At 35.7% G+C, this 17,580-nt stretch overlaps 1 protein-coding gene across 1 annotated transcript in view; it reads right to left on the bottom strand.

The window, feature by feature from the left end:
* Positions 1 to 338: 338 nt before the first annotated feature.
* Positions 339 to 17,580, bottom strand: part of TINAG (tubulointerstitial nephritis antigen) — an 88,386-nt gene continuing 71,144 nt past the window's right edge. The window contains exon 11 of the mRNA XM_070584804.1: positions 339 to 3,247. Within this exon, the coding sequence (XP_070440905.1) occupies positions 3,113 to 3,247 (135 nt within the window). The 3' untranslated portion in view covers positions 339 to 3,112. The remainder of the gene's footprint in view (positions 3,248 to 17,580) is intronic.

Raw genomic sequence — 17,580 nt, 5'->3', positions numbered from 1 at the left:
TTCTGTGTCCCTCCATCACCTATGTAGCCAATTCTTTCACAATATTCCTTTGGTTGGAAACGCTTAGAGAGGTTCCTTTTTTTTTTCTGGTTGCATATCAACTAACAAACTTCATTCCATTTTATGCATTTTTAAGAAAATTTGTGAATATGCATTTTAAGAAGCTGGGAAAGCCTTTTCATTGTTTAGAATAGAATGAGATAACACTCGAACATGGTGAAGCAGGAAAGAACATGAGTCCTATCTATCTTCACGGTCTTTTGCACTTCTTCCTTGTGTATATTTTCTAACGACTCCTGAAGAAAGAAGCATTATTTAACAAAGTGGAATGACCAAGCTTTAATTCAATGTGCTTTATTGGGACAAGTTCCTCTTTTTCCGGGAAAAACTATATACAGTAACCAGTTTAAACTGGATCTCATAAAAAGCACATAAACGCTACATACATTTGATTGAACAGGAAGAAAACCAAATCTTAGTGCTCACAGTATTATCCAATCTGAGAGACATTGTCCTGGTTGAGTTAAATGATCTTCATGGAGAATTTTTCTCCTGTATATTCCTAACTCAAAATAATAAGACTCCATATATGCAGACAGAAACAGGAACTCTAAAGACACATGTACCAACTGTGTGGTCCTTCCCATTGCTCAGTCCAAGCTGAGGTGAGGAGGGCACACCCGCAGGCCAAGAAAAGCCACACTGTAGGTGAAAACTATCTAGTCATCAATCAGATCAATTCTGCAAATAGTTACTCAGTCCCTAGAGTTGCAAAGGAATATGCCAATCACTATTTTCTGAAGGTTGGCTAGGGGCCTTTGGATAATAAATAGAACCAAACATGCTCTTTAAAGTTGTGCAAATGAGAAGCAACATCGTTCAAAGGAAGACACTAACTCAACCAACCTCAGGAATAATATTTTCCATACCCCATTGCTATACTTCTGTCTCAGTTAATTTCTCTCTCTCCTCTAGCTCCTGGTCTGTAATTGCTTGACAAATACGTCTTGTGCCTTCCAATGGGACTGACTATTGTGGTATTTTCTTTCTTTTTCCTTCAATCTTTGTGATCAGTTTCCTCATCAGTTGGGGTCATTAGAAAAGAAGGAAATTTTAAAACAGCAGACTCCAGGCCTACAATCTAGACACATAAACCAAAATGCAAAAATTAATTCCAACAATTTTTGTCCATTTAAATAACAAGGACAAGGTTGGATCAACTTAACCCCATAAATGTTTTTAAAAGCATCTGGCATTTTAGTGCCTTATTATTCATTACTTCCTCAGTGTTGAACATCTAAGGAATGTTTTAGAAGTGTTTTAACACCTGTAGCAGAGACGCTGTTGGTACCCTGCCTACATAGCCTCTCTGTGCCGTTTCAGTGGACATCAATCTAACATCCGACCATGAAAACCTACTTTTCTTGGCCTGTGGATTTTTTCTTGATTCTGGAACCTGCTTTTCCCACCCTTACGTCAGATCAGAACAACAAGGGAATTCACGGCCCCCAGGAGCAGCCCACAACCAAAGAACATCTTTCTTGGGCGACGTATCTGAGGAATGTGTAACAGTTCCTAGTGGGATAAGAACTAGTTGCCTGTGGGGTGCTTTGCTTGGTAATGCACCTATATAGTCTGCCTTCACTACCCTGTGTCAATGCCCCAGTTCCTTCTCAGTGTTCCCTTCTCTGCCCAGACCACTTGCACTTAAAACCTCATCTCAGAGGCTCCTTCCAGAGGAATCCAGACTGAGATAAAACCAAATTATTTCTCAGCCCTCTGAGGGAACATTGGCCAAGCCCAATAAGGTGAACCAGCCTCATGTATATTTTCTAGGTGAGAGCCAAATGAATGGATGCTTCTTCGACAAATCTGCAGTGATGGATGGAGAAACGACAATTGCAGCAACACTTCACTGTTCTGTGCTTGGCTTCCTCAGGTTTTCAGCACGTCTGACTTATCTAAATCACGACACCTTTGGACACAACAACATAGAAAAGCCCCACACTGAAAATATAGATGACAGAGTGTCCAGATATTAAGGCCATTGGTACCAGACCATTGTAATTATAACTGGCCATTCTCACTTACTGATCAACTTCGCTTCTCCATTTATTAGTTTGCCATTTAAGATGCCAGTGAATTAAAAGATTATATCCTTTCCCAACCATTATGATGATGCTATTTTTGTTTCTCTGACTACAGAGAACGAAAATAAAAATTAGATGCAAATTAGTGCCAATTTAGCTTACTTTTTAGCATCTCAAGCAGTGAACTGTGAAATGGTTGTGATAAAGTGTATTTATTCTTTCTGACTTGTGGCATCATGTTGCTGTTTTAGGGGGTAAATATATTATCTTTCCAAACACAGTTTTGCAACTGATTTTAATAGACTTTACACAATGTGTACTGGCTTCCAAAAATAGGGGTGTAATATGTGTCAAGACTGTATTTCTATTGCTACTCTCTAAGCTTTTCCATTACTTACCATCTTGTCCACATCACAGGCCATTACACAGGACCATAAAGAGCACTTATTTCCTGTGGGCAGTTATTTTCCCTTTTGGATTCGGATTGTGAGTTAGGTTTAGGCAAATAAAAAGAAAGAAAATGTTAGCTTATGGAGGAAACAATAATCTATTTCCATTGTATTTGCCAAAACATAAACAAGATCTGAAGTAAGAAGACACGATTTGGTTGAAAAAATCATAAGGATGGTAAATTGGTGTTTCCGTTGCTTTTTGTTGTCTGAAGTTCTCACTGCTCAGAGAAACCACATCATTTCTATAAATGAATGCTGTGAACTTTTCAAGACGAGTGCCGTCACACCGTGAACTATCAAAGTCAAAAGGACACCGTCATGAGAGAAAAATAAACACAACCAGGGAACTTTAAAGGCATTAAGCTACTCTGCTATCCTCTATCAGTATTTTTATATACTCAGTAGTACAAAGGAAGCAGAAACATAGAGCCTAGAGTGTAACAAGAAGACAGGCATGTTATAATAACAAGGTGAAGAGACAAATTCCACGGTCACAGAGAACCTCACATTGCTTAATTTCAATTTAAGAGGTTACGTAAATGCATGGCCTTGTGGAAATTTAATGATATGTTACGGTTCATCTGAACTTGTCAGTTGGCCCCAAGCTGCGATAATCAACTTTTCAATGTCAGACTCATTTACTCCTCGAAGAATCCTGAAATAGCCATTCTCGCCCCAGGACTTTCCCCAGGAATTGGCAGCGATCTGCAGAAAAACGAAAAATAAAACACCTGAGTATCATACTTGGATATTTTTTAATCCTGCCTGTAAAAACACAGGGACCTCATGTGTAGCTATTTTCTAAATAAGAATAAAAGTTATATTATTCATCAGTTAGATTAATATGCATGGCTATTCATGTTGGCAATAGCCAGAATTGTTGTAACACCTCTGAGTGCCCCAAGTACAACAGTGACATATGCATCAGAGTTTAAATGCAACATCAGAAGATGACACACAAGCTGCAGTTATCAAGTGTCTACTGTGTGACTGGCCCAGTGCTAGGCACTGGAGGAACAAAGATAAATGATACATTATCCTGTGTTCAGCGGACTTATGGTGTAATGAAGAACAACCACCATAAGGCTAGTGCTAAGGTAGAAACATGCACAGGGTGCTATTGAAGTCAGCGGAGGGGCATCTTGCTTATTTGAATGGCTCAGGGCAGTTGTCCTGGAGGAAGTGCCACATGAGATGCATATTAAAGCCTGAACATAAAATTACCAGATGAAAAAGGAGGAGAGGAGATTCAGGTAAAGAGCAAAAGCATAAACACCAAAGCACGAAGCAGCATGAAGCAGTGAAATGAAGCAATGAAATTGTAATAATTAGATCGTTAAATGGAAGCAGGCTGGTAGGTTATGAGGCAGGAACTGGAGATAAGGACAGCCATACTGAAAAAATATGGTAAAAATAATGGCAAGTTGTTGAGTTGCTTCCAGCAGGAGAACAAGTTAGACAAATTTATATTTTGATTACATTATTCTGTATGAAATGAGATGGATGGATTTAAGAGGGTAGACACAAGAGGCAAGGAGACTGATTAATAAACTTGTAATAGTCAATGGGAGATGACAACAAGGGTAGGGAAAACAGGGAGAGAAATAGAGGGAGCATTTTGAGAAAGTAATTTGAGAAACATTCAAGAAAGTAAAATCAATAAGAATTAGAAATTCCCTATTTTTATTTTTAAAATGTGAGGATGGTTAGAGAATTGGGAAAGGTCTAGAATGTTTCCTGGGCTTAGAGCTTGAGTGAATGTGTACAGGAAGCAAACACAGGAATGCAGTCGATAGAGACTGTCATGAAAGCCAAAAGGACACTCAGCAGGAAGTTGGCTAACCACAACTAAATGCCACAGAAAAGCCCAGTAGGATAACAACTGAAATTATTTTGGGGATTTGGTAAATTGGAGACATCGTAACCACAGCTTCCATGCTTGTCTCACATTCACCCTCCACTAGGCTTAAGATGGAAAATTTTCTCGAATGTGGCCTACGCTGATGTTCCCAAGGCACGTGGTGTTGTGTTGAGCTTTCACTGGTTTCTACCATCTAAGAGGGCAGGTTTGCTCTGCATCAGAATAGTCATGACAACATCAGCTTTCAGAAAGAACTGATTCTTGTCACTTCCTTTAAGATTTATCTCTTCGTCATCTTTTTTTCCCAGCTTTATTGAGATATTATTGACATATAAAACATGTAAGTTTAAGGTGTACAATGTGCTGATTAGATACATGCATATGTTGCAAAATGATTACCACAAACTGTTAATTAACGCCTCCATCTCTTCCTATAATCATGATTTCGTGTGTGTGTGGTGATAACATTTAAGATCTACTCTCTTAAAAACTCTCAAGTATATAATATGGTATTGATAATTACGGTCACCATGCTGTAGATTAGATCCCCAGATCTTATTTATCTCATACCTGTGAGTTTGTACATTTTGACTAATACCTTCCCACTTCCCGACCACCCAGCCCCTGACAACCACCATTCTATTCTCTGAGTTTGGTTTTTTTAGATTCCACATATAAGTGAGAACACATAGTATTGTGTTTTTGTCTGTCTGACTTATTTCACTTACCATAATGCCCTCAAGGTCTATGCATATTGTCACAAAAGGCAGGATTTCCTTCTTTTTCATGGCTGAATAATACTCCATTGTGTATATTTTTTTCTTTACCCATTTATCCATTGATTAACATTTAGGTTGTTTCCATGTCTTGGCTATTGTGAATAATACTGCAATGAACATGGGATTGTAGATACCTCCTCGATATTATTTTTTTATTGCCTTTGGATATATACCCAGAAGTGGGGTTGCTGTATCATCATATGGTTGTTCTATTTTGAATTTTTTGAGGAACCTCCACATTGTTTTCCATAGTGGCTGCACCAATTTACATTCCTACCAACAGTGCATAAGAGCTCCCTTTTCTCCATGGCCTCCCCAGTACTTGTTGGTTTTTATCTTTTTGATAGTAGCCATTCTAACAGGTGTGAAGTGATATCTCGTGGTTTTGATTTGCATTTCCCTGAAGATTACTGATGTTGAGCCTCCTTTCTTGTACCTGTTGACCATTTTTATGTCTTCTTTAGGAAAATGTCTGTTCAAGTCTTTTGCCCATTTTTAATTGGATTATTTGTTTTTCTGCTATTGAGTTGTATGAGTTCCTTATATATTTTGGATATTAACCCTTTATCAGATATATGGTTTGCAAATATTTTCTCCCATTCAATAGGTTCCCTTTTTATTTTGCTGATTGTTTCTTTTGCTGTGCAGAAGCTTTTTATTTGTTGTAATCTCATTTGTTGATTTTTCCTTTTGTTGCTTATGCTTTTGGTGTCATACCCAAAAAATCTTTGCCAAGACCAATGTCAAGAAGACTTTTCCCCATGTCTTTTTCTAGGAGTCTTATGGTTTCAGGTCTTACATTTAAGTTTTTAATCCATTTCAAGTTAATTTTTGTGGGTTGTATAAACTAGAAGTTCAATTTCATTCTTCTGCATGTGGTTATCCAGTTTTTCCAACACCATTTATTGAAGAAACTATCCTTTCCCCATTGTGTCTTATTTGCTTGCTTCTCAAATATTAGTTGATCATATACCGGTGGGTTTATTTCTGCATTCTCATTCTGTTCCCTTTGTCTATGTATCTTTTTTACACCAGTATCATGCTATTTTGAGTACTCTAGCTTTATAATAAAGTTTGAAATCAGGAAGTGTGATGCCTCCAGCGTTTTTTGTTCTTTCTCAAGATTGTTTTGACTAGTCAGGATCTTTTGTGGTTTAATACAAGTTTTAGGATTTTTTATCTATTTCTGTGAAAAGTGTTGTTGGAATTTTGATGGAGATTGCATTGAATCTATAGATGGCTTTGTGTAGTACGGACATTCTAACAATATTAATTCTTTCAATCCATGAATACAGAGTATCCTTCCATTTATTTGCATCTTCTTCCATTTCTTTCATCAATTTCTTATAATTTTCAGTATGCAGATTTTTCACCTCCTTGGTTAAATTTCTTCCTAAGTATTTTTGTAGATGCTATTGTAAATGGGATTGTTTTCTTTATTTCTTGTTCAGATATTTTGCTGTTAGTGTGTAGAAATGCAACTGATTTTTGTACATTGATTTTGTATCTTGCAATTTGACTGAATTCATTTCTTAGTTCTAATAGGTTTTTGGTGGTGTCTTTAGGGTTTTCTATATATAAGATCATAACATCTGCCAACAAAGATAGCTTTTCATCTTCCTTTTCAATCTGGATGCTTTTTATTTCTTTTTCTTGCCTGATTGTTCTGGTGGGACTTCAGGACTATGCTGAATAGGAGACGTAAGAGTGGGCACCCTTGTTGTCTTCTTGATCTTAGCAGGAAAGCTTTCAACCTGTCACCATTGAGTCTGACGTTTGCTGTGGGTTTGTCATATATGGCATTTATTATGTTAAGGTATATTTCTTCTATACCCAATTAATTGAGGACTTTTATCATAAAAGGATGCTGAATTTTGTCAAATGCTTTTTCTTCATCTATTGAGATGATCAGATCAACTGTACCTTTCCTTCTACTAATGTGGTATATCACATATACGGATTTGTGCATGTTGAACCAATCTCGCATCCCGGAGATAAATCCCACTTGATCATGATGGGAGGATCACATTAAAAGGATCCTTTTAATATACTGTCGATGTCAGTTTGCCAGTATTTTGTTGAGAATTTGTGCATCTGTGTTCATCAGGGATATTAGTATATTCTCTTTTCTTGCAGTGTTCCTATCTGGCTTTGGTATCAGGGTAATGCTGGGCTTATAAAATGAGTTTGGGATTGTTCCCTGCTCTTCAATTTTTTGGAAGAGTTTCGGAAGGATTGGAATTATTTCTTTAAATGTTTGGTAGAATTCACCAGTGAAACCATTTTGTCCTGGGCTTTTCTTTATTGGGAGGTTTTTGATTACTGATTCTATCTCCTTACTCATTATCGGTCTGTTCAGATTTTCTATTTCTTCATTATTTAGTCTTAGTAGGTTGTGTGTTTCTAGGAATCTATCTACAGGCATACCTCGAAGATATCGCAAGTTGGATTCCAGACCACCGTAATAAAGCAAATATTGCAATAAAGTGAGTCACAAATGTTTTGGTTTCCCAGTGCATATAAAAATTATGTTTACACTATGCTGTAATATGTTGTGTGCAATAGCATTATGTCTAAAAAAAGTACATATCTTAATTAAAAAGTAATTTAGTGCTAAAAAATGCTATCATCTGAGCCTATGAATTTTCCAGTTTTCCTCCTGTTATTAGTTTCATACCATTGTGGCCAGAAAAGATAATTGGTAAGATTTCAATCTTCTTATGTTTTTCAGGTCATGTTTTATGGCTTAATATGTGATCTATCCTGGAGAATGTTCTATGTACACTTGAGAAAAATGTATTCTGCTGGTGTTAGGTAGAATGTTCTGTGTGTGTCTGTTAGGTCCATTTAGTCGGATGTATAGTTCAAGTCCAATGTTTCCTTTTTGATTTTTTGAATATATTTCCATTGTTGAAAGTGTGGTATTAAAGTCCCCTACTCTTACTGTACTGTTGTCTGTTTCTTCCTTCAAATCTGTTAGTATTTGCTTTATATATTTAGGTGCTCCTTTTTTGGATGCATAAATATTTACAGATGTTATATCCTCTTGTTGGATTGACCCCTTTATCATTATACCATGACCTTCTTTGTCTCCAATTACAACCTTTCTCTTAAAATCTATTTTTTCTTACAAAAATATAGCTACCACTGCTTTCTTTTGGTTTCCATTCAGTTTTCCATCCTTTCACATTCAGTCTGTGTGTGTCCTTAAAGTTGAAGGGAGTCTTGTAGGCAGCACATATTTGTGCCTTTTTTTTTTATTCATTCAGCCACTGTATGACTTGTTTGAAGAATTAAGCCCATTTAGATTTAAAGGAATTATTGATAGGTAAAGACTTATTAATTGTTTTCTGGCTGTTTTGTAGCTTCCTGCTCCTTTCTTTGTTTATTGCTGTATTTCCTTGTTAGTTGGTGATTTTCAGTAGTGAAATGCTTTCATTCCCTCTTCTTTAACTTTCGTGAATCTACTGTAGATTTTTGCTTTGTGGTTACATGCAGCTTAAATCAAACGTCTTGTATATATAACAGTCTATTTTATGTTGATAACAACTTAACTTTGAATGAATGCAAAAACTCTCATCTTTCACTTCCTCTTCCCTGTAATTTGCTTTTGATGTGATAATTTGCCTCTTTTATATTGACTCTTTGCCTTCTTAACCAGCCCTGGCAACATAAAGGAGCACCTTTAAAACTGTGTCTAAAATTATTAATTCAATTTACCACTTCAAAGATGGAATGGACTTTAAATTAAATGGAAATGAGATAGCATTAAAGTGCGTGAGAGTTTTAGCAACAATAAATTAAACTGAGTTCCAACTTCCCTATTTTCTAGTCAGTTCCAATACATATACTTCCAAACACTGAGAAGTCAAATAATGTCAGTCATAATTTAGGATAAATTGTTAGGAATATTAATATTTTTAGATTCTTGAAACTATAGTATTTAGCACTGCACCTAGTCTCATTTGGATGTGTTGAAAATTATAACTATCCAATACTTTACCATTATAACTTTGGCAAAAATCAGAAAAGTATGTGATGATTTTATAAGCAAATACAAATTTATGTAGTAATGAGAGCTAACCATAGATTTGCAAGAAAGTCAACGTAGTTATAAAGAGTGGTACTTGAGAAAGTAGTGCTAATAAAAGGCACCTCAGGACATGTATTTTTTTATTAATCGTATTCTTCCTACTGTCATTTCTTCTCCTCATCAGTTTTATTTGATTCTTCCAAAAGCGTGAATTTTTAGCATTTAATTATAAGGGAATAGGCAGCAATTCAGGGAAGGAATTTCCCAAGGACGTAACTCTATCTTTTGTTTTGAGATATATGATACAGTCACAAGTGTGAAGTGCATTAATCTTAAGTGTACAGTTTGGTGAATTTATACACATTTATAAGGTTTACACCTATGTAACCTGCAGTTAGACCAAGATATAAACCATTTATAGCACTCCAGAAGGTCTACATATCCTGATAAACATCTACTCTCCTTTCTCTCATCAATTTTTCCTGAAATTGATCTTTATAATCAGATAATAACATAGTATGTATTCTTCGGTTGGCTTCTTTATTCAATAAAACGTCTCTGAAATTCATCCACGTTATAGCATATATAAGTCATTCTCTTTTATTGCTGTGCATTTTCATTGCATAACTATGCCCCAATTTATTTATCTATTCTCCTGTTGATAAACTTGATGAACATAAGTAGTATTATTTACATTCATCAGTAGCATGTGAGTTCTAGTTACTTCATATCCTCACACCCACCCATTGATATGATCAATCGTTTTAATTTTAGCCTATCTAGCAAATGTGCTGTGATATCTCACCATTATTTTAATTTGCATTTGACTGATAACTAGTCGTGTTGACCGCCTTTTCATATGTCTGTTGGCCATTTGGATTTTCCTTTTGTGATTGCCTATTCAAGTATTTTGTCCTATATTTTATTGAGCTATTTTTTTTCTTCATATATATTTGAACAAATTCTATATATTCTTCATATGAATCCTTGCCAGGTATCTTTCCAAATAGATAGATAGATAGATAGATGATAGATAATCTTCTCTCTGTCTGTTGTTTATCTTTTCTATCTGATAAGGTTGTCTTTTGATGACTGGTAGTTCTTATTTTAATATAGTCTGATAATTTTTTTCTTATAAAGTTTATTCATTTTGTGTCCAGTACAATAAAGTTTTGCCTAATCAACATCATTAATATGTTGCCTATGTTTTCTTCTAGAGACTATTATTTTGCAATCACATTGAAGTCTATGCTCCATCTCAAATTATGTTTGCATGTATTTTTGAGGTAGGGGCCAAGGTTCAATCTGTTTTCATATGGCTATAAAATTGCTGCAGCATAGGCATTGGCAAACTACAGCTCATGGACATAATCTGGCCAGCAGCCTGTTTGGGTTCAGCTGAATGAGCTAGGAATGTTTTGGTATTTGGTTTATGTTTTTAAAGGGTTGGGAACAAAATTTTAAGTAAAATATGTGACAGAGGGGCCAGCCTGGCAGCCTAGTGGTTAAAGTTCCACGCACTCTGCTTCAGCAGCCCAGGGTTCATGGGTTCAGATCCCAGGCACAGAGCTGCTCCACTCATCAGCCATGTTGTGGAGGCATCCCACATACAAAATAGAGGAAGACTGGCACAAATGTTAGCTGAGGGCAAATCTTCCTCACCAAAAAAGAAAAAATATATATGTGACAGAAACTGTACGTGACCTTCAAAATCTAAAATATTTACTATTTCACCCTTTATAAAAAAAAAAATTTCTAACCCCTATTCTAGTATTAATTACTAAAAAGACTCTTCTTCCTCAATTGAAATGCAGTGGAGTCTTTGTTGTAAAACAAGTGTATTGTGTGCTTTAAATCTGGATTATTTATTTTTTGTGACATCAGTATATTTCTCTATTCTTATGTTAATAAGTGCTATCTTATTAACTGTAGCTTTATATAAGGTCTTGAAGTCTGGTAGTGTAATTCTTCCAACTTTGTTCTTATTCCCCAAGGTTATCTTGGATACTCTAGGTCTTTGCATTTCCATATAAAATTTAGAATCACTTTTATAATCCCCCTCCACAAATAAAATCTCTACTGGGATTTAGATTAGGATTTTATTGAATTTATAAATCAATTTGGGAATGTTAATATGGAGCCTTCCAAATCATGAACATGGTGTATCTCTCCTTTGATCTAGGTTTTTAATTTATCTCAACCCTAAAAATCTTGCAAAGCTTTCACTGAAATATTTCTTAGGTTTTTAAATTATGTCATTTTAGATCATGTTTATTTTTAATTTCCAATTGTTTCTTGCTACCATATAGAAATATAATTAATTTTTTATATTAGCTTAATATCCAGAAACTTGCTAAATGTGCTTACTATTTCTATCAGTTTCTTTCTAGATTTTTTTTGGATTTTCTATATACATAATCATGTCATGTGCAAATAATGTCAGTTGTATTTCGTTCCACACTTCCCCTTTATTTCTTTTTCTTGTTTTACTGCACTAAGTGGAACCTCAGTAAAATGCTCATGAAGGTGATGATAATGAATGCTTTATTTTTCAATGATAAGAGAAAAGTGTTCAGTATTTTATCACTAAATATGATGTTAGCTGTAGGGTTTTTGAAGACTGACTTTATAAGATGAAGGAAGGTAAATCTATTCCTAATTTGCTAAGATTTGTAATCATAAATGAGTTCTGTGGTCTACAGAATTCTAGAAAGGCCACTAAGCTTCCTGCCCCGTGGTGTACTTGCCCTGTATAATCCCTTCCACTTGAATGTGGACAGGACCTGGGGATAAAACAGGATGTCACTTTTGAGAATAGGTTGTTTTATATGACAAAGTCGAAGGAATTGTGAAGATATGATTCAAATCCCCAATCAATTGACAGTGAGTTAATCAAAAGGGAGATTATTCTGCCTAACTAAGCAGGTGAGCCCTTGAAGAGAGGGTCTAGAGGTCAGAAACTCTCTTTCCTAATGGTCTTCAAGATCTAAGCTGCTGTGTTGTGAGAGGATCTGTGAGAGCGCCTGCCATGGGGCATGTGACAAGGAGCTGCAAGCAGCCTCTAGGACCAGAGAGTGGCCCACAGCTGACAGCCAGCAAGAAAATGGCGACTTGGTCCAACCACAAGCGCTTAATTCTGACAACAACCATGTGACCTTAGAAGAGGACCTTGAGCTTCAGAAAGGAACACAGCCCACACAACATTTTGATTGTATCCATGGGAGACCTGAGCAGAGAGAGGACCCAGCCGAGAGGACTGGACTCCTAACCCACTCCTAACTCTGAGATAATAAATGCATGCTGTTTTAGGCTGTTAATTTGTTGAGCAACAGTTGAAAATTAATACAGGTGCTGAATTTTATCATGGCATTTTCTGCATCAATTAAGATAATCGTGTCCTCTTTCACTCTGATAATGATGAACTATATTGATTGATTTTAATATTTAAAACCAACTTGGCATTCTTGGGATAACCGTCCCTGGATTATAATCTATTATCCTTTTAATATATTTCTTGATTGTTAAATCTTGTTTAGAACTTTCTGTTCATGAGAGATATTGGCTTGTAATTTTCCTTTCTCATATAGCCCTTGTCAAGTTTTGGTATTGATGTTATGCTGGTTCATAAAATAAGTTGGGAACTGTTTCTTAGTTCTTTATTCACTAAAAGGGTTTGATGTAAAATTGGTTTTATTTGTTCCTTAAGCGTTTGGAAAAATTCAGCAGTGAAGCCATTTGAGCCTATTGTTTCTTTGTGAGAGTTTTTTTTTAACTTTTTATTGAGATTATGATGGTTTACAACCTTGTGAAAATTCATTTGTACATCATTGTCTGTCAGTCGTGTTGTAGGTGCACCCCTTCACCCTTTGTGCCCACCCTCCACCCCCACTTTCCCCTGGTAACCACTAATCTCTTCTCTTTGTCTACATGTTTAACGTCCACGTACGAGTGGAGTCATACAGAGATTGTCTTTCTCTATCTGGCTTATTTCACTTAACATAATTCCCTCAAGGTCCATCCATGTTGTTGTGAATGGGACAATTTTATTCTTTTTTATGGCTGAATAGCATTCCATTGTATATAAATACCACATCTTCTTTATCCAGTCATCTGTTTATGGGCTCTTAGGTTGCTTCCACATCTTGGCTATTGTAAATAATGCTGCGATGAACATAGGGCTGCATGGGGCTTTTGGAATTGCTGACTTCAAGCTCTTTGGATAGATACCCAGTAGTGGGATGGCTGGGTCATATGGTATTTCTATTTTTAATTTTTTGAGAAATCTTCATACTGTTTTCCATAGTGGCTGCAACAGTTTGCATTCCCACCAGCAGCGTGTGAGGGTTGCTTTTTCTCCACAACCTCTCCAACATTTGTTACTTTTTGTTTTGGTTATTTTTGCCATTCTAACAGGTGTAAGGTGATATCTTAGTGTAGTTTTGATCTGCATTTCCCTGATGATCACTGATGATGAGCATCTTTTCATGTGCCTTATAGCCCAGCATATAGTTACTTTTGGCAAATATTCCATATAGGTTATAAAGAATGTATATCTGTTAATATTTGTGAGTAGTATTCTATGAATTTCAATTATATAAAGCAGCCAATAGGTTTTTTTAAATCTTCTATATTTTTTACTTACATTTTAGAGGCATTTTCTATGAAATACTAAGTGAGATATATTAAAATATACAACACAATTATCAATTTGTATATTTCTCCTTTTTTCTGTAATTTTCGTTTAACATTTTCTGAAGCTGCGTTTTTGTAGCTTTTGTTTGAATGAAAATGTCTCTGTTTTGCTTTCTTTGAAAAAATTGTCACCAGATATAAAATTCTAGGTTGACATGTATATCATCATAATTATTATTATTAATTATTTTATTCAGCACTTTAACAATGTCATTTTGCTGTCTTCTGATTTCTGTTTCTTATTTTTTCTGTTGAAGTCAGAGATCAGTTTTTTTTCCAACTTTACTGAAATATAATTGACATATACATGGCATAAGTGCAATGTGTACAAAGCGATGATTTTATATACGTATATGTTGCAAAATGATTGCCAAAATAAGGTTGTTAACACATCCATCACCTCATATAGTTATCATTTGTGTGTGTAGGTGGGGAGAGAACATTTAAGATCTACTCTCTTAGCAACTTTTAATTATATAATACAGTATTCTTAAGTATAATCACCATGCTTTACATTAAATCCCCAGAACTTATTCACTTTATAACTAGAAGTTTGTACCCTTTGACCAACATCTCCCCATTTTCCCCACTCCCCAGCCTCTGGCAACCACCAATTACTCTATGAGTTCAGCTTTTTAGATTCCACATATAAGCGAGACCCTACAGTATTTGTCTGACATTTCACTTAGCAAAATGCCATCAAGGTTCATCTATATTGTTCTAAAATGGCAGGATTTTCTTCTTTTTTATGGGTGAATAATACTCCATTATATATATATTATATTAAATATTATATTATATTATATTATATATATCTCACATTTTCTTTATTCATTCATCTGTCAAAAGACTCAAGTTGTTTGCATGTTTGACTGTTATGAATAATGCTGCAATGAATATGGGAATGCAGATATCTCTTTGAAATAATGATTTTGTTTTCTTAAGATATATGCCCAGAAGTGGAATTGTTAGATCATATGGTAGCTCTATTTATAATTTTTTAAGGAGCCTCTATACTGTTTTCCATAGTAGCTGTACCGATTTACATTCCCATCAACAGTGCACAGGGTTCTCTTTTCTCTGCATCTTTGTCAGCACCTGGTGTCTCCTGTCTTTTTGGTGATAGCCATCCTAACGGATGTGAGATAATCTCTCAGAGTGGTTTCAATTTGCATTTCCCTGATGGTTGGTGATGTTGAGCATCTTTTCATGTACCTCTTGGCCATTTTTATGTCTTCTTTGGAAAAACATCTGTTCAGATCTTTTGCCCATTTTTTAATTGGGCAATTCTTGCTATTTGGTTGTATGAGTTCCCTATATATTTGGAATATTAACCCTTTATCAGGTAGATGGTTTACAAATATTTTTCTCCACTCTGTAGGTTGCTTTCTTTTTAATTGTTTCTTTGGCTATGGAGAGGTTTTTTAGTTTGATATAGTCCCCCTTGTTTATTTTTGCTTTTGTTGCTTGTGCTTTTGGTGTCATGTCCAAAAAATCATTGCAAAGACCAATGTCAAGGAGAGTTTTAATCTAACTTCTTCCAGTTGTTGTACTGTTTCAGATCTTACATTTAAGTCTTTAATCCATTTTGAATTAATTTTTGCGAGAGGTGTGAGATAGGGGTCCAATTTCACTCTTTTCCATATGACCCTCCAGTTTTCCCAGCACCTTTTATTGAAGAGACTATTCTTTCTCCAGCCAGCCATCACACTTAAGGCCACTTTTCAGAGGGTAACGTATCCTTTTTAAACTCTGCCTGTTTTTAAATTTTACTCATTGTTTTTTATTTTCAACTGTTTGATTATGAAATGCCTGGATATGTTGGGGCTTTTTATTTCTCCTACTAGGAGTTTATTGATCTCCCTGATTCTTTGGGTTGATGTTTTTCAGTTTTGGAAAACTTTTGGCCGTCCTGTCTTCAGATATTGATTCTGCCTCATTCTCTTTCTCTCTTTTCCTTCTGAGAATACAGTTACAAGTATGTTAAGCATTTAGTTGTGTCTTACCTGTCATTTCACATTGTTCTGGATTTGTTTTTGTTTTTTCACTATATTTTCCTCTGTGAACTGCAACTTGGATATATTTATATATTTTATGGAATTTTAAGATCACTAATTCCATCCGTTCTTTAACCCATACAGTGAATGCTTAATTTCAGACATTGCATTCACAAATTCAAGAATTCATTTTTGTTTAACATATTGAAATCCTTTGCTGAAATTCTCCATCTTTTCATCCGTATGATTTCTGATGTTTTATACAATGGTTATTTTAAAGCTTGCATCTAAAGTATCATCTATTGCTTCTATTGATAGTTTTTTCCCTTGTTTGTTGGTCACATTTTTCTGCTTCACATATCTCATAATTTTTAATTGTATGCTAGATATTTTGTAACAATAATTACACACACTGACATTGTGGTTGTTTTTCAAAAGTTGGTCCTTTCTTCTAGAGAGAAATGGTGAGGGACTAATGACCTCAATTTAGTCAGGAACTGAGTTGGGTCAGGGTTGGAGGGAAGTTCTTGTTAAACTCAGTCCACACCTGGTTCCAAATATTTCGAGAGCAACACCTATCCCCTGTTTGTTTCAGGCTGTCTTCCAGGGGACTCCTTCCACAGGGTCTGCAGTGCTACAGAGGATTTCCCTCTGCCCTCCCATTCCCCTTCCTTAGCTACTCACACTACCCCAGCACTCAGTAAATAGTCCATGGAAGAAGTGGCTGTGTTTGGGGTTCCTCTGGATTCCAGCCCAGCTGGATTTTTCTTCTCCTAGAGGCCTCTCTCTGCCTATTGCAAATCCCCTCCTCAGATTGTGCCGAGGCCCACCAAATGCTCCCAGAACAGAAAATCTTCTCCAGATTCAGCTCTGTCATTTCTTTAAAAATATAAGTTTTGGAAAATAATGCTGTTATTATTTTCTACTTATTTAGTGGAATTTATGGCTTACTGCTATCGATTACACTTTACTTAGTATTGAAAGTTATTCATTTATTTTTTATTATAATTTGCTATATTGTGGGCCTATTTGTAAATATTTTGAAACACATATTTGAAACACATATTTTGAAACACGTTATTGTGGGGAAACAAAACTTCCTGAACTTCTCAGTGCTCTTGCAAAAAATCCTAGTCCTCTGTCACACAAAAAGTGTATATGACTTAAAGATAGGGGATATTTGCTTTCACTTCTCCCAGAAATATTTTTTCTTCACATACCATGCGAAGTAGATTTGTAGCGACTTGTCTAGTTAATTGATCTGATCCCAAAGTGTAATAAAACTTCTCTTACCTCTCCATGAGAGCCAGAGAGTTAGAGACCAGACAAGGTCCTAAATTAAGCCCCAGGGTGCCAGGAGTACTGAAGACTATCTCCCTCGGTATGTACAGGTCAAAAGGGATGAAGCCTAGCATTTGGAGACATTTTCTGGTGTTTACCTGGCCCTTAGAAAGACATATTTATAGTCCTAAGGGTTAGGTTGAGAACACAGGACCCTTTCCATCTCATCTTAATGGAATTAAAGTTTTTTCTCTCCTTCTAGGAAAGGAGGAGGTTGCCAGTCTTTCTCTTGTATGTAAATGGAGAAATCCATTGTTCTCTGCCCCTTTTTTAAGGGGTGTAAACTGCTTCCTGTATAGAAAAAATCCATTGGCACTTTATCACTTCGCCTGCAA

The sequence above is a fragment of the Equus przewalskii genome, chromosome 19 (assembly GCF_037783145.1).
Source record: "Equus przewalskii isolate Varuska chromosome 19, EquPr2, whole genome shotgun sequence".
Lineage (NCBI taxonomy): Eukaryota > Metazoa > Chordata > Mammalia > Perissodactyla > Equidae > Equus > Equus przewalskii.
Note: the sequence above shows the minus strand (reverse complement) of the source record. Positions and strands in the feature narration are given on the sequence as shown.